We start from the raw sequence: 26586 nt of genomic DNA, 5'->3' as shown, positions 1-26586 counted from the left end.
AATAGAGATAGGCTATAGTTTATATCAGATGGGAAGAAAGGTGTTTACTGATTGGAGAAACATTTAGAAATTGGAAACATAATAAAGATTAATCTCGATGATCAATGATGATACTCGCCAAGTTACCCAAACACATTTTTGATGGTCACAACGTAACTATTTAACAGCCCAATCATCAGATATTGAATGAAATATTCCCTTGATAATCAGACACACACGCACACTCACATGCAGACTCACAGCCCACGCACGCACATATCTCCCTTTTTTCCGAAGGACCTTTTGGAATAATGATAGTGAAGTATAAAGATCACAAGCATCTTCATTGTAAGATTGTGCCTCAAGATCCGAATTCTCATGACAATGGTATAGCATCTTGACAAGACGATGGTGACGAGATAAACTTTGAGCAACATCCTTCAATTTGTCGGTTCATGGAAAGATCTAGAAGGGCTAAATCAAATTTTTTACCTTACCATTGTCTTATGATTAAATTGCCATGGAGTAGTTTGGGCTAATTATAAATCAGGAATAAAATTAGAAATACTGCATGCATCCTTTGCAAAACTGCTATTTAGATCCACATTGTCATGGCAACTGGGAAAGCATCTTTGAGACGATGATGTTAGTGAGATAAACTTGGAGCAACGTCCTTTATTCGTCGTGTTCTTGGAAAGATCCAAGAAGAAATATTGGGCTCTTCTCTTAATTTGTTTCTCTACCTCAGTGAGAATCCTGACATTTTATAAGAAATATAGATCTTTATTTTTTAATCCAATCGAATTCAAATTTTGCATGGCATGTCTTTCCTGTGTGTGAAAAACTGAAAATCTCTCAGTATTTGATATTCAATCGTGTTTCTACGTATTCACGTCTTTTCAAATAATGTCAGGTTACTAGCCACATTGGACCTTATTTCATTTTCTCTAAATCTTTGAACTTCAAAAACAATTTTTAAAAATTAATGTAGTAAAAAAGGAGATCACTAACCTTTGATTTGCCTATGTGATAGTCTGTGCAACCAGCCGCTTCGAGAATTTGCTTGCACTTTTTGGGATGCACATCAATGTCTGCTGTTAGTGGGAAGCCAATAAACTTATACCTTTCAGACAAAAACAAAAACGAAAATTAAAGTCATATTACGATGATACTCATCTAATGTGTGAATCTCAAGAATGCAAAGATAATATCATATTGATGTTTGATCCTATAGTTATAGCCTACCAAGGGTTTGTCTTTTTTAAACATGCTGTGAAAAACGAATTTAGGAATACCATAAGAAATTTACGGTAGTTAATTGTTTATTTCACGTGTAAAGTCAACTTGTCGAAAAGAATCCATGCTTCTTGCTAGTTGCAGAGAAACATTTCAATTCTTCTGCCAGAGGACCTATCTGACTGAAACAAATCTTAGCTTCCAGCTAGATGTGACCCATCGTGCAAGTATCCATTTAATCTTACAGGCATCCATGTTTTCATCAAAAACTCATCGAATAAATGAGTCCTCCTAAAACGTCACTTTATCTACTTACCGATGCTGGAAATCCGAGAACTGAAGTCGTGTTGGATATCCGCTCTTTCGGATCCGGATAGTCTCGAGGACGCCTGTGTACCGTAGCTGCCGAAGAACCAACTCGTGGTCGAACTGGTTGTGTCGGCTGTACGAGTTCGGTTTGATACAGCGGATGAACTGGGCGTCGGCGGAAAGAAGCTTTTCCATTAAACTCGTCAGTGAGCTCTGAAAAAGAAAGGATATAAAAACAATATGTTAATAGTTAGAATTACTCACAAGAATATAGAAAACAAATATTCTAATACTTGGCGTGAAACAGACGGCATGTCTTCCACAATAATTTGTGAGAAATGCCACATACCACATTGTGGAAATATAAATCTCTCGTTAATCATAACCTTTAAAAAGTATCGATTGCAGAAAAAGGTATTTCAAATCCATATTCAATACAAATTAAAATTCAAAACATGATGATTAGGAAGGAGTATCGCTCCATTCATGAAAAATAGTTTTTTAATCAGATCAAGTTGATGCTTACAATAATGAGCTTTACTGCGCACTAGTGATGCTTTCATTTCCGAGTCAACATTACTATTCTTTATGTTATTAATCTGTTAAGTCAACTACACTTAGCTATGTACAATTCTCTACATCCCGTAATCCGCAGTGCGCATGCGTAATCGCCGTTGTTTACAAATTTGTTAACATACTGGTCAAGGCAAAGTTTGTTGACCGACATGTAATATCCCTGGTTCAAAGAAAGGAAGGATAGACCTCGAACAATCACCTATTCATCCGGCAATCAGGATGACATACTATTCTTCTGGTTAACCCTCTCTTTTTGACCTTACGGTATCACTAAAGGTTACTAGAAAGGCATCACGTTTGCTTTGGCCCTGGGAAGGGGAAATATTAATTCTTAAATGTGAGATATGGTTTGGCAACCAATAATTGTTTGCCCTTCTCTTCTCATTCCAACATAATCACATTATGGGATGAAAAGACAAAACATTTTCACAGCAAGTCGTGTGGATTGATGTTGGTATTGAAACTGAATTACTTCCTGCACTTCTGCATATTTGATGTTAATAGAATAATAGTATCTTGGACAAGATGGCGCCGAGTAACTTTAGAAGTGAGGGTGTTCATGTTAGCGAGTTCCCCCCCCCCCCCCCTCCTCCTCATCCAATTCCCCCGGGCTCATGGAAGATTTTGTAGCACTTTGGGCACTTATTCCTCCCAACGCCGCGATGGCAACATAATATGACATGTGGTAGTAGCTAAAATGACGCTATTTCTAGAGTTAGTGCCCATCGGGCTCTTAGCAGACGACACATAAATTAACTAACTGCGATATAGAGGTCAATCCCTAAATTCCGGTAATCTGGTATTGTTTTGATGCTCTTAAGCAACTGTCATCTTTCGTTTCATGTTGTTTACATCTGCCATAAATCGACGTGAAACAGAGTCCCATGACTACAAAGAAAGACTGGCAATCCACTGACCGCATTCACCCATAGTCATCCCTTAGCCGAAGCGATTCGGAAGACAACAGGAAGCAATCCATTCACTTTAATTGAGGTCGTGAATCAATCTTCCTTCTTCCCTTACAGACTCTTAGAAATCGCAGGTCACTTAAGTGTGATCTACTCTCCTCCTAAGTTCACACAGGTGACGATAGATTCGTTGATTTTCATGTTACCTATGTGTTTTTTGCGACATACTTTGATATTCAATACTACGTTGCATGTGAATGTACTGCATTGATCCTGAGGTGACGACAGAAAATGTCTACATTAATTTTTATGTCAGAGAATTCTAAGATCATTTGATTCATATACTTTCATCAACAAAGGTTCATCCAAAATTTCTCACGAGAAAGAAGATTCTATTGGTTACATTTTGAAGCTTTCCAGCTATCCATTATGACCTTAAGTAACGTGAACATGACTTTCAAAAACTGGTGGGAAATTTACCTTTCTTTATGCAGTGTCCTTCTTTGAAAAGTCGTATAATCATTTGGCTAGATGCCCTAGCCCTTAGATCGTAACCCAAACAAACCATACGGTGTACGCTTTGGCGCGCGTTCAAACCCATTTAACATCGTGACTTATGAAAAGAGACAGAATTTCCAGCAAAACGATTGACCTCAACATTCTTAGCCAGAAATGATTATATTTATTACATCAACGTAAAAAGCTCTTCACTTGATATTTTTCTTTTCAAAGAAATTAATAAAAAAATAGATTTCAACTTAATTGTCCAATTTCTCCATTAATATGATGTACTGCCTTTTACTTTATAGCGAAAAAGAATATCTTTCAAGGGTGGATGAAATGTAGCAAATGAAAATGAGATAAATAATACACAGAAAACAGCTCTGTCATTTTCTCTCTCTTCCTCTCTCTCTCTCTCTCTCTCTCTCTCTCTCTCTCTCTCTATCTATCTTTATTCCTCTCTCTATCTTTATTCCTCTCTCTATCCCCCTTTTCTCTCTCAATCTCAATCTGTATAGGTTGAGTATCAAATAAGACTATCCTTACCTTGAATTGGGATCCTACGGTAGGTATTTGGTTCTTGGACCTGGCTGCTTTAGCTCTGGCCGTTTTCTCTTCTTTCAGTCTAAAAACATAAAGTATGGAAGGGATAATCTCTTTCATTTTTTCTCGAATAAAGGTGAGCCTTCAGTTAATGAAATTGCTATCACTGACAGGCTGAGAGCTCTGAATAAAACATTGATTATCACTATATATAATTGGGAGAGATGTATCGTGCAATGCAAATTTTTGATAGATATTATCATCCGTCATGATTCATGAGGTATCCGATCTGCATTGGTGTGGGTTTCTTCATGAATATCATGTGTAGTCTGCGATTATTTGCTCCTCTTTTCTTCTCTCTTTGAGGTCCCATTTGAGCTTAATAAAATTATCTGCATCCCCTCCACCCCCCCCCCCCCCCAAAAAAAAAATAATAATAATAATAATGATAATAATAAATAAATAATAATAATAATAATAATAATAATGCCCTTACTGTTTCTTTAGTTTCCTAGCGGCTTCTCTGGACAGACTCACACCTGGGTTGATCGTGATCGTAGGGGCCGGCTTGCACATCAAGATATCCTTCTGATTCCTGAACGGAGTGCCCAGACCCCTTTTACTAAAAAGCACAAATAGTATAAACCATTTTGTAATTAATGCTAAATATATTAGGATGTAGTATCAAAAATAATATCGCTAGTGATATTCATTTGTCTCGCAATGTATGGTCAACAAGGGATCGAAAAGATCATGACGTTTCGTGCGCCGCTGCAACACTTCGTCAGGTGATAACGAAGTGTTGCAGCGGCGCACGAAACGTCGTGATCTTTTATTATTTTCAAAACATTCTTTAATTGTTTCCGATTAGCTGCCGAATGACACTCAATTGACATCATCTGACCAATGATGTTTCTAAAAGCATTACAATAAAACAAAATTAAAAGGAGTTAAAGTTCGTAATAATTATGTTCAGATAGGCCTATATAATATAGTGAATATAAATTGTGAAATTATAGCTGTAACTGTACTTCAAGTTCCAGTCTTGAATTTGAATTAAGATTCATAATCACAGTAATGCAATATCAACAATTAGAAAGAAGGAAATGTTAAAGTTTTTAACTGAGAATTGCCCCAAGAATGATATACAGAGTGACTTTAAACTTAAACGCATCGACCACATGGGTACAAAAGAATCAACTACATGAACATGTTACAGACTTAAATATCCAATCTGTTAAACAAACTATTGTCATCATATTCTAATTACTAGGACGGAAGTAGGGAGAAGGGTCTTACTTTTGTTCTTGTTGTTGAACGAAGAGGAACTTAACCAGACCATTATCTGACTTGGTCAAGCATTCAGATAGAACAGAGCTGAATGTATCACGATTCTTCTCGAGAAACCCTGTAGAGTCGTACCAGATCTGAAATAAAACGAAACCAAAAAAATAGGTAACATACAAATATACATGCAGTGCGTTGAGAGAATCTAGTTAAAGCTACAGGTTCAAAGTGACTTATTTGGCAATATTTCTTCAAATTTGTCAATTGAATCGGACAGATGTATGTTTATACACTGTATTAAAATAGAAATAATCACGTATGAAAATTATAACAATATCAATATATTATGATGAAGATTAGTATACATGGATATAATTCTGTGATATTAAGGTAGATGGAGAACAATCTACATACATGTAGCGTAGCCAGCGGCAGCGGCCAAATGTTTCTCCATGAATGATATTTTATATTTTGTCTGCGACTTCAGGCTCACTAGTTCAGCTCAATGTGAAGGAGCATCTATTTGGGCTCCTCCCACATGTACAAGTTGAATATACTTTTGATTACAACAATAGTTGTATTGTAGATAAGTTGGGTAAAACATGTCCAATACGGGGATTAAATGAAACATGCAGATTTTGTGTGTGTGTGTGTGTGTGTGTGTGTGTGTGTGTGCGTGCGTGTGTGTGTGTGTGAAGTGTCACTCAATATGGTGTTCAGTTTTACCCAACAAACACGCTTGTCCCTTTCCATCCTTTATTAGTAGATAATGAACAATTATTCTGCCCAATTGTTTTCAAGGTGTGGACAAATAAATAGATAATTGTATGAGAAACAATCCTACCTCTGATGCGTAATGCTTGACCCCGAAGATAGTCGTGTTACCCTTGTTCTTCTTCTGCATCAAGAAGTTGCTGTTCTTGCTGTGATTGGTCGAAAACTTGCCCACTAGGGTGACGTCAGTGCCCTTGGGGAACCTAGCCTCCTCGTCCAGGAGTGAAAGGAGACCAAGCGGCTTCTAGAAATGGAGGGAAATATGTGATTTAACAAAGAGACGACTAAAAACGAACCTAGTCATATTTCTGGAGCTTGAAGAATAACAAGAATGTAGATCTAAGTCTGTTTATTGATTCATATGTTTAACTTATTAACCGTTCACCATCTTATAAAGCATTTTTCATTGTCGGTGTAAGATTTACTGTTTTCGACTTTTGCTACATTTCCTCTAACATCAATTCCCACTTCGAATCGAGCAGATCAAATTGATTTACAATATTATGTGGCAAACAAATGATTTTAAAAGTCTCCTCTAACATCCATTCATGTTTCCTTCTTTTGTTTCCCTTCTCATTCTTGTCACACTTCATTCTTGTTTGCTATTTCGTATATAGTGATTGCAAGTCAATTTATATTATCCCACAACTCATCCGGAAAACCTTGGTCCAATCATAGACGTATTACGTCTATGGTCCAATCCTTACCGCCAGAAAGAGGTCCAGAACCGGCATGTTGTCTTGGTACTTGACCGAGTGCTTGGGGATACCCTCCCCGGCGTACTCGGCCAACTCCCAGGCAAAGATCCGTTGGTTGAAGTAGTACTGAAGTTGTTCGTTGGTAAGGTTGATGCACAGCTGCTCGAAGCTGTTCTTCCCAAAGTTCTCAAAGCCGTAGATGTCTAGGATGCCGATCTCGTAGCCTTTAGTTCCCCTGTAAAGATACCGTCATCATGTGAAAATGTTTTGTCTTCTCATCCCATAATGTGATTATGTTGGGATGAGAAGACAAAACACCTCAGAACAAGAGACTTAACTTGAAACATTAAGATGGAGAAAATAAACCTATATTCCTATGTTGTTTCGCTCTTTCTAACCATGTTGTCCGACAAGTCATTTCAAGAACTTTTTTTCAAAATCAAAGACTATAGTGACAATTTATCTTCAACAACAGTACTGTCTGGGAACACAGACAATAATTATCCCAATCCCCGAGCACCGACTCGAAAATAATAACGAATCACTTTTGTCGTTAGCACCACAATTAAAAAAAAATGGTACCGGTAGTGGTCTTTAAGCACTCGATGATATTTGGTGCAACAGAGGTCATATAAAAATAAAATAAAATTCCATCATACACGAATGACTATGGCCGTTTCACTGCCCGTCTGTCCACATTCTAAGAACCTCCAGCGGTTTGTTTTACTCTCATACCTATCAATGTTTCTCTTTAATATGTAGATGTGGTTGAAAAAGTTGTATCTTAATAACTAGAAGAATCAAATCATATCATATCATAAAATAAAATACTCACGGGCAATCATCATCGGGAGCGATGAGGGAGTTGATTTGGTTGACGATCCAATTGAAGAGCTTACTGTAGAGAGCCTTAGCTAGGGCATCCCGGCCATCGTTCGCCTGCCCGACGTTCTTCAAAGTCACGATCTGTTCGCCTGGGTAAGACGAGAACGATTAAAGTAAATTATCATAGAAGTTAAATTTTGTCTTATAGACTAGCTAATAGAAATAATCTTATTCTTTCACTACCTACAGGTGTGGATCCATTTCATGAAGTGGTCAGTGGTCGAAAACATACATAGGAGAGCATATCACTTTGTGGGGCTATTGCCCTCTGGTGCCCTTTACATCTTACTTTGTAAAAAGAAAATAAGTCGCACCAATTTCAGATATATCAGTACAGAAAGAGAAAAATACAGTTTTAATAGTCGGCCTCTATTCTTATATATGTATGGACAGAATATATAACAATAGATATAGACATGCATAATCATTATAATCACATAAAATGTGGAAAAGTTGGAAACGTACGGCATTTGAAAAAGACAAACAGGTCAATATATCTTTCGATAATGAATTGGGAATCCAGTTGCGTTATATTGCCCTGTATCACATCATTTTATTTGCTCAATAAAATCTTGATGCAAATCCGTTGAGTGCCAGAAGGACTGTTAATCCTGTGTTTAATGATAAGATAAAACTCTCTTCTCGCTCTGATCTACTGAGATATCAAATCATGATATTATATTCATTAGGAGGAAATATTGGAGAGTACACTCACCCCTTGCTTCAACTATATTTGAGATGAGAGCTGTAGCCAGGGCTGACGGGTCTAGACCGAGGAGCGTGGCGACTGTTAAAGAGAAAGGAGATCGAGATCGAGTAAAATAAAAAAGAAACTGGTTTGAAAAAATAACTAGATCATTCATTAACTATTTTATTCATTCATGAGTTCATTATTTTATTCATTCTGTCAACCAGTCATCTATTAGTTCAATCATTCAGTCTGTCAGTCATTCATTTATTATGTGATAATAACCTTTTATTCATAAGGTTGTTCATTATTTCTTTTCTTCTTTTCCCCTTCGTCTATCATTTCAGCATGCGATCATTTCCCCATTATATTTCCATCAGCATTGTCAATGTATTTTTGTCTTATGTAGGCCTACTGTTGTAGTAAAACAAACTAGTTTTTTATAATGTAAACCAAAATAATTTTCGTAGGTCTTACCAACTTTCAGGACATATTCATCGACGATATAGGAACCCCCCGTCTCGTCATCAACATCGAATTCGATGTCGGGGATCTGAATGACGGCTGAGAGGAGACGGTAGATCATCCAGATGTCCTCTTGAGTGAAGCCAACTAGCTCCATGATATCCTGGAGTTCATCGTAGTTCTTCTGGCAATGCAGGAACTCGTCTTCGCTGGTGTAGATGTTTTTCTCTCCTCTCCCAGTAAGTGTCCTGTTTCGCAAAAGAAAAGCTCGTAAGGTCACAGTTTTTTCACAATGATAATATCAATAGCTACATACCGGGTATGGTGGCTCAGTGGTTAGAGCGCCCGCCTCATGAACGGGAGGTCATGAGTTCGAACCCCGGCCGAGTCATACCAAAGACTTATAACAATGGGACCTTCTGCCTTCTAGGTAGGAGCTCAGCATATTAGATTGGAGAAGGGTAGTAATAACATATTATGTTATGCAGGGCCCGCTGGAAGAGCAGTTTCATAACTGAAGTGGCTACCCTGGGTAAATAAAACGTTATTATTTTATTTATTATTACATCCCAGAGGATGTTCAAGGTGAATACAAAGTATAGTGTCGCTACCCTGGCTTTAGCCTAGCTGCCATACAGCGCTGTAGTCTTCTTATAACGAGTTGTGTCGGTTCTCGACGTTTTGATCGTATTGTCTTCAGAATAGATTGCCTCTAATAGGTGATTTACAACTTGGGGAAAAAACGGTACAACTGTAATTTGGAACAACTTGTCTCGAGTCGGAAAATGTAAGGCAGACTTCAAACTCTTACATTCATTTTTCGCGGCAACACCCATCTGAAAGTTAGCACCTAGGTCTGACATACCTGTGTTTTTCAGGAGGTGAGAGCAGTATACTCAAGAGCTGCTGTTCCGTCAATCCAGCAAACAGATAGTAGAAGACATGGAAGTTTCTTTCTCCCTCTCCTTGCGATACCACACGAGACTTCTCCAGTAAGTACGTGTCAATTTTGGCTAGAATGTAGGACAATGGACAAAATACCATAATTTCATCGCGAAGGTCCCAACAGTAATTTGTGTAAAAATTTGTAAAATCTAAGTTCATGTTTAAACATACAAAATTGGAGAAATATAAAATTAAAAGTACACGTATCACAATCATTTTTTTTTTAAGATGAAAGTTTACATTCTATTTGACTTGAATCAACCTGATTTTATATTACATAATGTTTATTACATGATAATAATGACTTTGATTTTTTTCTTCTCCATTTTCTTTAAAAAAAGAAAACACTGTGAAATGTACCTCCTACTATTTGGCAGTCTTCTGTGAACTGAAGTTGAAGGAATTTGCCGAATCGGCTCGAGTTGTCGTTCATCACAGTTCGAGCATTTCCGAAGGCTTCAAGCAATGGATTCACCTGAAAGATGGATACGAAGAGGGTAATTATTGTAGAAGTAGAGTATTAGAAGTAGTAGTAGTAGTAGTAGTAGTAGTAGTAGTAGAAGGAGTATAGTAGAAATAATAGGTGAACTTAGCATTAGTAGTAGTAATGGCTAATGACGAGAAAAATCATGTGTTAGAAGGTCAAATTACATCTATCCATAATTCACGCCCTAGTTGAAAACAGGAATTACATGAATTTAACATGATGGAGAGGTAAGTGTAGACACAGCTAAAGATAGAGACAAGAGATGATAATTGACATACGATAAAATATCAACAAATACCGCAGACAGAAAGAGTGTGCAAAGAGAGAGGTAAACATTTTAATGAGAGAAGCAAGACACACTCACATAAACTTGAAGAGCAGAGGAGGAGTCAAAAGATCAAAAGATGGAAGAAGAATGGTACAAAAAAAGAGACGTCGGCAAGAAACAAAATGTATATAATAGAGACAAAAAAGGCTATAGAGGTAAGAGCAGATATTGATGTGAAACTCTGAAGAGATTGTTTATTAAATGGATTCAATAATGGGCATGACTTGTGAATGATAAAGAAACCAAGAAAGAAAGATGTTATGAAATAAACAAGAATGAACAAATTAAGAACAAATTTCATTAAGCTGATATTTCATTCACTAAATAACTATTTTACTTCTTCCAATCGTCATTTATACTAATATATTCACGAAGCTGAGCTACAATGTAGGGAAACTGGTTAAAATCGTATCCGGACACCTACTGGTGTACAATACAAACATGAGGCTTTAGATGGATTTAGATGATTGGTTGACAGTCAAACAAAATATCTTTCAATAAAAGCATAACTTCATCGTTATAATTGAATTGAACTTTATTTGATTCCAATCACAGTAAAAACGACATTATACATTGTTGTGAAACATAGGCAAAGAAAAATACATCAAAATGTACATATATTTAAATTGGAATAAGAAACAGCTGGAGAAGAGTAAAGAGATAAACAACGTTTACAATATATCATTTAAGAAGAACTATACACTGACAAGAAGTGCATCTTAAGTTTAACGTTTAAATGGTTTGGTGAACTGAATTGATTGTAATGAATTTGGTAATGTATTCCAAACTTTAGGGCCATGATGGCGTAGAGAATTTGCAACAATGCTGGAAGTTACTTCCCATTGGTGAAACTTAGAGGCATTTCTTGTATTGTAATTGTGTATTGTAGCATTCGTACAGAAAATTTCTTTCAAAACATCAGGAAATGTGTTAGTAGTAAACCGATGCATTATCAAAGAAGTTTGTAATTTGTGTATATCGTAAACAGGGTTTGAAATCTTATAAACAGAGGTTATGACGGGGCACGGTAATCAAAATGAGAACAAAAACGTTATGCACGTTTTTGTAACCTGTGTAGTTTCAATAATTTAGACTGATGTTTAGAAGCCCATGCAACATTGCAGTACATTATGTGTGGAAAAACAAAGGCATTATATAACATAATAAAATACGACGTGGCACAGTTTATCTTAAATGACCAATAACACCGACATGCGGGAAATCTTGTTGGTAACTGAATCAATATAAAAATTCCAGGATAGGTTTTCGTCAAATAAAACGCCTACACAATTTATAACGCGACAATGCTCGATACGTAAACCATTAATGTATAGTGAAACATTTCAATAACAAGATTTGACATTTCGACGGTTTACAAATACCAAATATTTGTTTTCAATACATTTACAGATAACTTATTGCAAATCAACCATTCATTAACATATTTCAAATCTTCATTCAAAAGATCAACCAAAGTATTTAAATCGTTATGAGATGCAACAAGTGTGGTATCTTCGGCAAATAAAACAAACTGGCAGAAAGACGAGCAATTAAAAATATCATTAATATAGATCAGAAAAATCAGTGGCCCAAAAATCGAGCCTTGCGTCACGCCACATGATAAAGTGTTGCAATCTGAATGAAACAATTCCAACAGATTCGTCCTATTCATCAAATAACAATTAAACCTCTGAATCAGATATGCTATGCCACGAATTCCATAAAATTGCAATTTAGATAACAAAATATGATGAGATACAGCATCGATGCCTTCGACAAGTCCAGAAAAACACCTATTGCATGTTTATTGGCATCCACATATTTAATGATGTTATCATATACATCTAAGAAAACAAAATCTGTGGAGCAATTTTTACAAAAACCATACTGTTTGCAATTAAGTATGTTATTATGAATTAAACAACCATACAATCAATTAAACATCACTCTTTCGAGAATTTTAGAAATCTATCAAAATAATAATTTCTCTTTGAAGATCGAATCATATAATTTATTTTATTACGATTATGGTATGTATTCAAGCTTCAAGATCTGTTTCTGCCTGACGCTATAGTGGTAGAAGACAAATCGATAATCTTTTTCTCACTTTTCTAAAGCTCAAGCTGAAATGAATCGTGTAGCTCTTTTTGCGATTTGGTCGTACACAGCAGTGTAAACAGCGTCAACCATCTCCTTAACAACTGCCTTTAAGCGAAACGCTTTCACTACCTGATCCATCGGATGCAATCTTTTATGTTAGACTTGGTTGCTGAGATTGTTTCCATATTTGCATATGAAAAGGCGGTTGCGGTCTGTTGAGCAGCAGACTCTTCTGAGGTCTCCTCATTCAGGCTTGAGAGACTTCGTCTTGTCGGTAGGTTGATATTCAGCTGCTGGGTCATGCTTTGACCATTTTCTATGTTTAGATCTCGAAGACATCATATTTGCAATATTCCAAATTCGTAAATATCCAATTGAAGCCATAAATCCCAGGAACTGATAATATATTTCACGTTAAAAAGGTGCATCAACGAAAGACAAATCAACTCTAAATTTCAATTTCGGCACGTCACACGCTCATCTTGTCACTGAACGGAAAATCACGCCATCTGCCCTAAGTATTTGGACTTGAAGAGTACAATTATTGTTTGTCTATTTTATGTCGACAAACAAACCGCTTCTCACTTAGTATTACGCGGAGCAATCAGCACCTATCCTGTCTAAACACTTGGAAAATAATATAGTTGAGGCCGTGAGAACAGCGACAGATTTACATCACAGTCATATGTGGTACCATTTCGGTGTAGGTCTGCCATGATGAGGTGTAAGGTGGTGATGGCGTGTCTTTCAGTTTCAATTGCGATTACGCTTGTTACGTTCGGCGGTGGCATGATTTCTACAAATTACCCTGCTCTCCTCAGAATATATAGACAGCCACAATCAGAGAGGACGCAAGGACCGAACCCGGCGCTAGGATTAAAATGGAACGAAATAACCGAGGTAGAAAGAAAAGATGCCGCCAGACAAACATGTTCTCCGCATTCACAAAGTGAACATAATGGTTTCAAAACAGGGGACAGCATCGAAACGATCCTGGGTCGTATCAATTCGACAGATCCAAATTGGACTAAAAAAGTTGACAATTGCTACACCTACGACGGGAAGCAGTCACCGATTCCTGAGAGGTTGCTAGAGAAGAGACAGTGCCAAAAGAGATTGCCAGTAGCCATAGTCATAGGCGTTAAGAAAGGTGGTACAGGTACCCTCAGTAGGTTCCTCGGTCTTCATCCAGTCATCTCCATAACTAGGGAGATGCCGTTCCCTGGAAAACAAGTCAATGCTAGTTCTATCACTAAATGGATCCAACTTATGCGTTTCAGTAGTCCGTTCCAACTAACCATGACAGAAAGTCCCGGTTTCTTTCATTCTCATTTGACCTTGGTCTTCCAATCGTTCCTATCGTCCAGTGTCAAGTTTTTTGTCATCTTACGGGATCCTGTTGATAGGGCAATCTCAGAGTACCTCCACTACGTAGCACATTCCAACGCTCCCAAAGATCGACCCTTTGACGTGATCTACAAGAACGTCAGGATCCAGGAAACGTTCGAAAAGACAATACTGGAACCTGGCGGTGATATTGTTGTATCAAAGTTCACATGGCTAGGGCTGTATATCATTCACATACAAAAATTACTGAATTTATATGAGAGAGACCAATTCATGTTCATTGACGGTGATGCCTTTGCGAAAGACCCTTACCCAACTATGTCGAAAGTAGAAGAATTCCTTGGATTACCAAAGTTCTATAAACGATCACACTTTGTAAAGTCCAAAACAAAGGGGTTCTTCTGTGCGCAAGTGCCAGAAAGACCCGATTTCGGATGTATGATCCCATCGAAAGGACGCCCTCACCCCAACGTATCTGAGGATGTCTTGAGAAAGCTTCAGGACTTTTATCGACCCTACAACAAAGCGCTTCGTGACCAACTTGGATTGAACTTTTCTTGGATTTATAAAAAGAAATAGGAGATTGATATTGAATATGAAAAATTGAATACTTTTCCAGTTTTTATCACTGTGAATAATACAAATATCAACCAAGGTTGGCTAGATGACATGCCACGTACATCACAAAACTCTCACTAGGTAATCGTAATTTTAAAAGGGGTGGAGCAAAACACAATTCGATGAAATATTGAACATATACAATCCCCTCAATTTAGGCCATCTTCAATATTTCGTCTTAACTTTCCATTTTGATGACATGGAATTCAGAGGCATTAAATATGAACTCTCCCGGTGTGAAACTTGATAGTCAAACAAAGTGATAGTCCACAAAGCATGCACTTACCTGGAGAATCTTTTCCTGCAAGTTGCTCTTCTTGCTATTACAGTGGCTAATGATGTGCCCGATGACGTATTTGGCCGTCTCCGTTTTCCCCGCCCCGCTCTCGCCGCTGATAACACTGCATTGTTTGATGCCTGTTCTTCTCATAGAGCTATAAGCTTTGTCGGCCACAGCGAAAACGTGGGGCGGAAGGGACTGCCTGTATTTCAGGTCGGCATAGGAAAGTGATTTCTAGGGAGTGGAAGAAGAAATAAAGAAAGGTGACGTATCCTTGAATTGACAAACATGGAGAGGCGAAAAGTACCTGGGTACATCGACGAATGGAGTCAAGGGACATATCCCGGAACAGACAATTTACATTATTTAGAAGGCATCGACTATCATTTATTATATTTATTTATTTATACAAGATTTCTATAACAGGGTAGTTTTATTCAGTTCCACTAGAAGACAGTGGATCTGCATTTCAAGAAAGCCCTGCATAATACATCAAGCTTTTCTTTTTCAAAGATTCGTTTAGTTTCTCCTCATGCTGAACATGCCATTGATCTAAATCTCTTTATACATATATTTATTTCGTGCATTTTTAACAATTGGAAATCACCTATTCTGAAATATGTTTTACATGATAATCAATTTGGACAATAGTCACTGCGAAAAATTATCACACGTTCAAGTACTATCACGAGTTTGGTCTCCAGAAAAGAGAAAATAAATAGACATGATTAGCCTATGATCTGATTGGGCAAAATTGTAAATGCATGTGAACTCTCTCTTAATGAGATAATGAATTTATCACTGATATATTATATTCACCTGAAATAGAAGCATTAGTGTCAATTTCATGAGTCATGTTGAGCCTTTACATTGATCAGGCCTATGATGAATATGATACAACTTCAATTACGACTACCAAAATAAATTGTCTCAAGAGTAGTGTTGAACTGTTAATCTTCACTTTTTCTGTCCAAATTTACAACATTTAAAAACCGATGTAATTACCGTAGTTGTATATGTATATACATATTTCAATACTATATTTCATTAACCTATACTTTCATCTCACTAGGCATAGAATATTCATCTGTTTGGAGCCAGAAGGTCTTTACACTCATATAATTTAACACACAGGGTCTCCTTGCTTCAAACAAACTCTTTTTAATGTTTTGATACCATACCTCATACGAGTAGATTCCCACAGGCTTGTAGGGGTTTACAGCTACCAAAATATCACCAATGTAAGTCTGCAGTGGGTGAAAAGAACAACGTCTCATGCATAACAAAACTTATTTATCACTTGGAGTGGGAATTAGCTCTCCAATTAATTCAACTTTGAGAAAGGTTCAGGCAAAATCTAGAATTTGTTATACATTGGGAACAGTCATGAACAAATGAAAGAATTACAAAGGTTTCAAGAAAACGAATTGTGGAAGGTATCCAAGTGGCGCAATATGATTAATCAATTTGTTAGATAATTTTGAAAGTAAATAAATAAATTTCCTGTTAATATTATATACATGTTATCATTCATGAAATATCACATCTTTTGATAATGAATGTACACAATAAGCTACAAAACGCTTATCCTGGCAATGATGTCGATAGTGATGGTATAGTGGTGATGATTATGATGACAGTATTACTGGTGGTTGTGATCATGATGATGAGGAGGATGACGATTGTGACGGATGATAATGATGAAGGTGATGCTGACGATGATGTTGATGATGGTTGTAATGATGATGATGATGGTGTTGTGGATGATTGTGATGACGATGGTGATTATAATGACTACCTAAATTTTTTCAGCAATTACTATGGAAATTAATATCTAAACGTTAAATTACATTACTAAGGCGTAGAGACATAATCAAGAGTCATCAGGTCGATCATCTAAAAATTGCAAACACCTGTCTACACATTAAATAAAGTCATTCCTACTACCATAAAGGAATTTATGTCTTCCGACAATGATGACAAAGTTGATGGAAATGGTGATGATGATGATTGGGATAGTGGTTATATTAATGATGATGCTCGTGGTAATTATAATGGTAGTGATGATGACAATATGTTTGAAATATTAACGATGAGGATAACGGTGACGATAATAATAAAGTCAAATATTTCGTCGCCGTTTTCACGAACCGGCACAAGCCACCGAAATCCCTTCAAAATGTAGTTTTTATTTTTTTTGCATTTTTAGCATAAGTTATCAACAATCTTTCATCTCACCAAATTTCAGCATCCAAAACGCTTTAGTTTTTGAGATATCCATGGTTACACAAATGACAAAAACGACACACGAGCCAAAAAGCACGATTCATATTTTCACGAACCGGCACGCGCCGTTATAAGTCAATGGGCTGTGCCGGTTCGTGAAAATATCTTTGCGCTTACAAGTCCTAGACGACGCGACACAGGCGGTTGTGCCGGTTCGTGAAAATAAAATACGCGCTAAGACAGCGCGAGCGCTTTTGTCTTGCGCGTAAAGTTACATAGGAAAAACGACACAGTGGCTTGTGCCGGTTCGTGAAAATATTTTTGCTACGTAAACAGCAAAATAATATTTTCACGAACCGGCACGAGAGTCCAAAGCTTCGTAATATTAATAGTAATTGTCTTTATGCTTAACAAATGGAATGTATAGAAAATACAGAATATTTTCCTTTCATTGATATGTAATTTGTGATATAAAATTTGACATAAGGCATGTTTCTGGCGAATTCAAAACGGGCTAAACGTAAAACGCGTTTTTCTCAGAATGTACTTATTTCGTTGCGCGTTGGGCTGTGCCGGTTCGTGAAAACGGCGACGATTTGTAGATGTTTTTTGTTTTATTATTGTTCTATACTCACATAAATCCTGTCCTTTTCATACCGCCGACAAATAGCCTCCAACATAGTCTCCTCGTCGAGTGTGTCCAGTGCGGCAAGATCGTCCGCACCGTCCAAATTGATTCCACGAGGCATGGTTACCACAAAACTCCTGTTTCTTCGATCCTACAGTATCAAAATCCGAGCCTCTGTACGAGCAGAACAGCCTGCTATTCAACAGTTTACAAATCCTCCTCTAACGAAATATTCGCCCTTTTCCAAGCAGCAACTTTGAAATCCTGGGAATTATTCAGTTCGAAGCACTTGCCGAATTCCAATTTAGAACTGAAAGAGATTGAAATGTGAAAGAAAAATATTAACAATACTAAATGGTATGAAGCTATAATAATAAATTAACATACTTTTTTTTCCTGAAAAAATATGTTCAGTATTTCAATATGCCTTTGTTAACTCATTCATTCATTCGTCCGCGTCAGTAATATTCAAAGCGACGAGCATTAATTCATGATCACATTACTTTACATCAGTCGGGTTGTTTCCCGCGGGTTTCTTTCTCTCTCTTTCTATCTATATAATAATGTCTCTTTCTCTCTCTCTCTCTCTCTCTCTCCCCCTCCCTATCTCTCTCCCTCTTTCTATCTCCCTATCTCTATCTCTTTCTCTCGCCCTCCCTCTCCCCCTCACTCTCTCTCTCTCTTTCTCTCTCTCTTTCTCCCTCTTCTATGTCTGAATGTCTTCCCCAAAATCAAACCCCCACATTATGAAACCTAACGGTAAAAAACGGCATTCAAAACTCATAAATTTTTTTTTTTTTTAATTAACCTCTAGTTGTAATCACTGCAGAATTATAATTATCTAAAACGTCAGATATCGAAAATCCACCATCATTTCGTGTGCTTTTATTCCTGTCCAGCTGTTTAAATACCATAAGGGACAACAAAAACCTCTTCAAACAACGATGCAAATGTTTGCAAAATATATGTATGACATGCATGATAGATGGCCAGAGAACGTTGTGTTCTAGTAAACATTGTAAAGGTGAAAATAATTTATGAATCTATTATTTTCTCAATGTTAATTTGGAGGAATAACATACACGACATATTATGATGTCCCCTAAAATGATCTCTTTTCGATTGCACTGGACTTCTAAATAAATTGATAAATAGCTGGAATATTTTGTCCAAACTTCATACCACATAGGTGGGTAGTCCCATAAATACATTTCTATGTGAATTGCATTTGACTTTTCGCAAGATTGGATCAATTTTTTAAAATCATTTCGATGATTACAAAACACCATAGTTTAGACTTATTATTATGTAGTATACAATCAACTGTTCTCAATCGGTTCCAAACAGTTCCTTTCTAAATTTAACTTCTTATCTTTTAGAGAACATGTATACATTGTATGCGTGTATTGTACTTCATGTCGAGAAAAAAATATAATTTTAGGGAAAACCCATCGTTTTTTATAAAACTTTTAGATTCTGGCACATTGCAAGGACAGATATGGATGAATAGTCGACCTTGCTAGCTGTATTATTCTACCCTATTGACATAGAAACCAGGAATGTTTAAAGGTCGTGCTCCACACAGTGGAGGAAATTATGTATATTATATTTCTCATATTTCGTGAAATAGGCACAGTATAACATTCCCAGCTCAGTGGCCGCATTCCCCTTGTAGATTTGGTGGTGGGGGGGGGTGTTTCACGTAACTTGAGGAGTTGGAAATGAAGAAATAATTATATGGTAGAAAATTGCGCTTTTGCACGCTAAATCTTTAGTGTTATTGATTAAGTCAAACGTATGTTTATCAATATACTTTAAAAGACTGTATCTTCACGCAATCCCCCGAATGTGAATATAGAAAAATGATAACAATGCTAGAATCTGCATCAAAGCCTGCCCCCTATTGTTTACTGGAAGCCTACATCATTAAATATATCCAGCAAACACCAACATTTTTGCTTTTCATCATTGTAACAAATCTCGTAAAAATGCAAAGTAAATAACAATAAAATCATATCATGACTTTTCACCAAAAAAAAAGGGGGGGGGGGGAATATGCGATGAATTATATTGTTTTTCTTTCTTCAATGTATATCAACAGGGGTCAAAGGCGACATGAAACAGAGATGGGAATTTCCCTGTTCATACCATTTGGCGTTGCACTCTTTGATAAGAGGGGCCCGGTACTTGTGTTCCTTGAAGAGTCAATATACCTTTCCGATTAATACGTCATATAATTAACGGTGGACTTCGATATCTTGAGTAAAGTCTGCAAGGATAAATAGAGATGACAGCGACTAATTCGATGTGACACGTGTCATGATTTCCCCAATAATTATTGTGACTTGTTTTCGTTGGAACAGCTATATTCCATAAAGATATAAAAATGCATTAATATACAATTCTAGCACTGCATGCTACCACCATCACCGTCATCATATCTACCACCACCACTTCTACTACCACTTCTGACTACATTGCATATCCATACCGTTTCAGATGTCTACTCTTTAACATTGTAAAAAGAATTAAAACTAAACCTTTGTTATGCCCATCACATATTCAGCAAATATTTTGGTGAACAAAATTATTACACATTTTTCTGGTTCAAATTTGGATGTCTAAAATCATGTTGTTAATAACAATGGCCATTAATTATTGTATTGAAATTACATGTATTAATGTGATTGTATGAGATTGACCCGAAAAAACCTGAGAAATTGGTTAACAGCGTAAAAGGGACTTTTTGATCGAGTGGACGAGAACGGCGTGAACGTCCACTGATCATGCGTGTCTATAGCAAGCCGTTTTAACATTTATTCCTATTTCTTGATATCAAGAATTACCATTGCTTTACATCAGAAAATCATTTCATCATATCAATAATCCAATTCTTGATATCAAGAAATAGGAATAAATGCTAAAACGGCTTGCCATGGACACGCATGATCAGTGGACATTCACTCCGTTCTCGTCCACTCAATCTAAAAGTCCTATTAATACATGTGTTGGCGTCTAATGGTAGTATTCATCAAATTCGCGTGCCTTCAACTCATGACGTCATTCAATAAATATAACTAGCAAAGTAAAGCCAAATGGTAATGCGTATGGGGAACTACTTATTTCAGTCCTAATAAGTGTTTCATAAGTGTCCTTAAGTGTGTTTTTTCTCAGAAAAAAGCTTTTGATGAATTTGATCACCACAATTGCCGTTAAAAGGGATCAAATTCCTTATTAGTACAAAATGATGTCTTGTATATACATGCTCTCTAAATGGACGGGAGTCGAAACTCACTTCGTTTTTAAGTGAAATCCATTCTCTAAAATATAGTGTAATATACACTCTCACCGCCAAGCAAAATTTTGTGAGTGGGTTCCACTATGATTACGAGTGCATTCAACTCTCTAACCAAGTTATTCCTATCATGGCTCCTAACCAGTGGCGGATCCAGGAGGCCCCCCCCCCCTTCCTGGGGGAAAAAACGTGTAAAAACACGTTAATTTTAATACCATTTACGGAGAAGGGCCCCCTCCCCTGGTGCTCAAGGGGGGGGGGGTGCGATTTTTCAAATTTTCGAGGGCCAACAAGAATAAAATTAGTGCTCACCCCCTGACTGAGCGAATTATCGGCCGGCTGTTTTGCCGCTAAATGTTTTCTCAAGAACTGGGCCCCCTCCCCTGCCGCCGGCTCGATCCGCCCCTGCTCCTAACAAAGTGGATTTCCAGTCTTTTTTCAACTCCTTTGGATTGAGAGAGTGTACTGCTTCGTGAACTTACGGTTTGTTTTAGGTAAACGGGACTATTCAGTAGCACTTTCAAGAGGGGCGTTGCGACATGACGAGTGTAAACTGGGAGAAGAGAATAGTAAATATTCTCACAGACGTAACTCTCCTATTATCCAAACTCTGTCTGAGGGAGGGTCTCGTTTACTTAACTATTGATGAAAACGAGGAAATCTTATCCCCTGGTAAACAATTCAAGTACCGGTATTAACTTTGAATCCGGGTATTATGTCAACACAATCAAGATGATGGCCAGATATTGTAAGAAACAGGGGATAAGATTATTTAAGAGGAATAAAATACTTAACAAGAGGGATAAGGCTAGCTACGAGGAATGGCAACAGAGGCAAGCATGTATAAAATAGAGAAGATGTATAAAAAGTGACATTACTTAAAAATAGAATGATAAGGAGAGAACAGAGGAGAGAACAGAGGAGAGGGGAAGAGGGGGAATAGAGCTGGGAGGTAAGAGGGAGGGCCAGAGAGGAGAGAGAGGGGGAGGGAGCATGAGAAATAAAGGGGTGTTTATAATACAAACATGTGACAAAATCAAAAGAACATAAATGAAGTAAAGAATCTTTAGTTGATTTTGTCTAAGAAAAAAAAGGGGGAGAAGACAATCTCAGACAAATGAGCTACATTACCGTCGGCACATACTTCTTATCAATGTATGTCTGCGTGTAGATACTAAATTGATTTGATAATTAACATAATTTATTTCAATACGACATACAAAATATATACCTCATAGAATATCTCCGACTTTACCCGACAAATACAAACAATGACGAATCACTTTTTTCCCAAAGAAAAGGACATGTTATTTGCATTAGTGACACCATTCATGCGAACTCTAGCACATATAATTCTCTACAAACTTAATACCCCATCTATCAAGGTGTATTGTTATGATGATTCCAATCAGAATGCACATTGTATACTTGTATGCTAACGCCGTGCACATAGACTGTATGCACTGTATATTTGTCCCAATTATTTACTGTATACTGATTTCCGTTATAGCTTCTAAATTGAAATTACTACTTAAGCTCCTGAAGCACGCATCTCGAGACGAATAATATTGCATCTCATTATTGGTATTGTCATTACCCTTGTATGATTTTGTCAATTACCCTCATTATCAAGGCAATATATTGCATGAGAGTTAAATAATAATAATTATTCAAGTATCCACAGTTCATTGGTGTCGTTTTTGTAATGCTTGCATTCAAATCGAGCGTAAAGGCTCTCCAACAGCGAATCACTTACTGAAACATGAAATCTCCCTTTATATAATCCGATACAACACACTGATGTTGAAGTGGATTTTTGAGATTTTCAGCCTTCTGTGACAATGAAAAGACCGTGATCATATTGCATCGTGCATGATTGCATGCCAATCAACAATCTCAATGAAAGGCCTCTTAACTTGCAACTTTTCGATATTGTTCATGTTCATTTATCTCAAGAGAATACATGGACTCAACCACTTATATTTTCACTGGAGCTGTTTAGATAAAATAACACTTAAGTGTTTTTTTTACTGTTTAAAATTCATTTCTGAGAAATATATTTTTATTGATTTTTTTTCTCCAGCTTGTTAATCATTATTGAAACACATTATTTTGCTTTCTTCTGCTTTCTCTTGCTTTTTCTTAGAACCAGTCTGACTGATGAAGCTCTTCTGTCTTGCCAAGGAAAATACGAGCAAAACGTTGTGAAAACTTGAAACCTGGTCCAATTCAACTTCGATAATAACTCCCGAACTATACCCTGTTTATCTTATATTGTGCTCTTAGTTGTTGTTATTGTTGTTGTTGTTGTTTTTGTTCTTTTTCTTCTTCTCTCTTTATCTGGTTTGCAGCGAAAGTTGATGTTTCTTTTTGTCTATATATCTTTTTGCGAAACAACCATCTTTTAACATGTTACATTTTGTAATATAAATTACCTTATGTTTTCAAAGTCATGTATGGTTGCTTTTATAAAGGCCTATACAGATATCATATTACATTGATATGTTTATTATTGTATTCCTATAATAAATTGATTAATCCCCACCACCGATGTGTCTTGAATTCTCGATTTATTAGTAAATATTTCAGAGAATACAAGTGGAAAAGGAAATAGGAAGGAAGGGACACCAAAAAGGTATTTAGAGCCAAGCAAAGACGTTCGTTACTGAAGTCGTTCTATAGAAACATGTACTATTATATTCAATGTAGTTCCCCCAATGTGGTGGGAATCATTTTGAGGCAGAAAGGTATATATTATTTCAGTGTCTCTTGCAATCAATGCACCATACGTCGTTCTATATTTGGATATTCCAAATACTATTCAAGGGCAGATAGACCGTGACTATTCTAGTATACGCTACTGTCCTCAAAATAATAACAATAGGAATTGTGACGAAAGGGTTTTCTTTGAATACAACTGAGAGAAGAACAAACAAAAGAAAGGGTCATAAAAATGCCCGTTTTTTTCACGTCAGAGTTAAGAGGGTTATCCCGGTTGGCCTGTGTGGTGACTAAGTGAAATCAAGTGCTTATAGACCTGTACTACTTCTGTTATCAATAATTCTTGAATGAAATTCTTAATTACGTAATGAAAGTATGCAAAATAATGTAGATTGCATATTTTTCTTTCTAAAAGAGAAATTTGTCTCTACTGTAGTTTATTTCAGTTTTGTGAGTGAGTGTAATAAACGAACTCAAGTTGAAATAATCTAGAGTAAAGACATATATTAGTATAAATGACAAGTATAAGTGAATAAAACGCTTAACAGCGTAGGCCTATTATCATCTTGATTATCAAATTATTAGGCCTACAGGAAGAAGGAAAAAATGTATTTGAAGAAAACAATGAATTCAACTCGAAATGAAATCGTAATCGAAATTGATATTGAAACTGAAGCAAAAACATGAACAAAGGGAAACGTGAAATAATCAGGGGAATACGTATATGGATGATTATACGATGACGACGATATCTAAGTGACGAAGCCATTTCGTCCATCACTATTCTCTAACTGGTCACACGAACGATCGATTGGTCATTAGCATCCCATCATCAACAAAAGATGAAACGAAATTAAAACTAGAGTGCCATAAGACAGGAAGATAAAATGTCTATTTTTGGACGCTTTTAGTGCAAAACACCATCATTAACACAGGCTTCATGTTCATAATTCTTCGTATATTATTATGTTGTTGTTGTTGTTGTTTTAGTTTTAGGCGTGTACGTCATTAAAATATATTTATCAACCATAACTACCTTAGTCTCTCACGCATACTCAATATATTGATATTTAATCCAGAAAATCAGAGGGCAATGCCCCCTCAAAATTCAATATAGAAAAGGAACTCCATTGTAATACCATTTGTGGGTAGGTGGTGCATGACAAGATGCAAATTCAAACATAAACTAGGCCTAGGTTTTTCAGACAGTAATTAAGAATACAAGATCTACAAACATTCCCATAGAAAGCTTTTGGGTGTAGTAATCTATGCTGGACAGTTGCTAAAATTGATTTTGATTTATCATTATTGATTTACAAATCTATGCTTAAATGATTACTATGATTACAACTCATATCTTTATTTCAGTATGTTTTATACAAATGCCGTCTTTTGGTACGTTGTGTGAATAAGGCTTCACTGCTTGGAAACGGTTCAACGTAAGCTCGGAGCTTTGCTGACGTAAGATTCAATCACTCAATATCATATTCGTAATACAGTTCCATGGAACTGACATAAACTAGTAGCCTATAACTAATTTAAATCATTAAGAAAATAGTAACGTACTACATGAACTATAGGCCTATAGAGTTATGTAGATTTAATTCGACTGCCCATGAACAAGATATATATATATATATATATATATATATATATATATATATATATATATACTGCCAGCAAAACCGTTTCATTTCATTTTTTTGTTTAACCACAGTAACTCGCTACAGCCTATACATAGCTCTTATTTCAGAAAGTCCTACCAATTTATCAATACGTAGACCCAATCGATAACCTTTTATTTGTAGACAGCTATTTTACAGACATTGTATATCAACAAAGTTAAAATTATTGGTACGTTTTAAAATTTGCATTATACACATAATATAGGCTGTTATGGTTTATAGTTAATTCATTGAACTATAACATCAAAGACTGAGTAACTATTCACACCCCTAATGTTAGACAATTTAAGTAACTTCTGACCTGGCTTTATTAAGCACACACACACACTCATCGGTCTGCAAGAATCTTCAACTGTGAAGGAGATTAACTCAAAGAAGAAGAAGTGGAACTTCTTCTGATGAAACTTACCTTACAGAAGTGTATGAGAACAATATTTTGTTTATAAACCACCGGCCTTTTGTTGAATGTTTGGGCGTGAGGCAGCAGTTTCAAGAGTTTCCTCTTCGATCACTGTCGATTGGTGTTGGCGCCTGCACCAAACTCACTGCAGTGTCGACGAACTCCGACTTTTAAACGCCATAATGCATGATCAAGTCCATGAAATCACATTTAACAAGCATCGTCATCAAAATATCAAGCCTACTTTAGGCACACGGTTATAATGCAATGTCCCGATAGCGTCAAACTATCACAAATGTCTATCAATGGGACTGTGAGATAGAGTTTGTCAATACAATACGCTTCTCAACAGGTATACATTTTGGTGCGGTAAAAATATACACGGAAATGCGGATGGTTGATATAAGTGCACTAATGCGTGCAATGACGTCCCGGTACTACCAGACGACATTTCTACGTGCGTGTAAGCAGTATTGTTCAAAGTCGAAGATTAGGTTTTTCTTTTGTACGCCATAATTCTTGCGGGGAGGTACCTACCCGAAAAGAATTAAGGTCAACAAAAGGGGTGGAGTACACTTCATTTTGCAGAGAGTATAATTATTATACCTTACCAAAAATAGACGGTTGCAGATGAAGTGAGGATTATTAATTGTAAACAAAAAGTATATACATCATTT

At 36.6% G+C, this 26586-nt stretch overlaps 2 protein-coding genes across 4 annotated transcripts in view; one reads left to right on the top strand and one right to left on the bottom strand.

Annotated features, from left to right (window-relative positions):
• The window catches only part of LOC373229 (myosin-like protein MlpD), a 62498-nt gene extending 36182 nt beyond the window's left edge, over window positions 1-26316 (bottom strand). For 2 of the 3 annotated variants that reach the window (XM_030973774.1, XM_030973776.1), the window contains exons 1-16: window positions 25919-26316; window positions 17816-18118; window positions 16136-16201; window positions 14961-15188; window positions 10155-10269; window positions 9715-9862; window positions 8862-9097; window positions 8412-8483; window positions 7647-7785; window positions 6821-7046; window positions 6184-6357; window positions 5352-5479; window positions 4549-4674; window positions 4056-4134; window positions 1532-1737; window positions 991-1102 (exon numbers count right to left, since the gene is read on the bottom strand). In XM_030973774.1, coding sequence (XP_030829634.1) covers window positions 991-1102; window positions 1532-1737; window positions 4056-4134; window positions 4549-4674; window positions 5352-5479; window positions 6184-6357; window positions 6821-7046; window positions 7647-7785; window positions 8412-8483; window positions 8862-9097; window positions 9715-9862; window positions 10155-10269; window positions 14961-15188; window positions 16136-16201; window positions 17816-17929 — 2169 coding nt within the window. In that variant the 5' untranslated portion in view covers window positions 17930-18118; window positions 25919-26316. Of the gene's footprint in view, window positions 1-990; window positions 1103-1531; window positions 1738-4055; window positions 4135-4548; window positions 4675-5351; window positions 5480-6183; window positions 6358-6820; window positions 7047-7646; window positions 7786-8411; window positions 8484-8861; window positions 9098-9714; window positions 9863-10154; window positions 10270-14960; window positions 15189-16135; window positions 16202-17815; window positions 18119-19956; window positions 20078-25918 lie in introns of all 3 variants that reach the window. The other variant, XM_030973775.1, reaches the window with a different exon arrangement.
• LOC115919738 (heparan sulfate glucosamine 3-O-sulfotransferase 1-like) lies at window positions 13426-14951 on the top strand. Its single transcript, XM_030973777.1, has one exon. The coding sequence runs from the start codon at window positions 13427-13429 to the stop codon at window positions 14633-14635; it is 1209 nt and encodes a 402-aa protein (XP_030829637.1). The 5' UTR covers window position 13426; the 3' UTR covers window positions 14636-14951.
• Window positions 26317-26586: the final 270 nt, after the last annotated feature.

The sequence above is a fragment of the Strongylocentrotus purpuratus genome, unplaced genomic scaffold (genome assembly GCF_000002235.5).
Source record: "Strongylocentrotus purpuratus isolate Spur 01 unplaced genomic scaffold, Spur_5.0 spur5_scaffold_7, whole genome shotgun sequence".
Classification (NCBI taxonomy): domain Eukaryota; kingdom Metazoa; phylum Echinodermata; class Echinoidea; order Camarodonta; family Strongylocentrotidae; genus Strongylocentrotus; species Strongylocentrotus purpuratus.
Note: the sequence above shows the minus strand (reverse complement) of the source record. Positions and strands in the feature narration are given on the sequence as shown.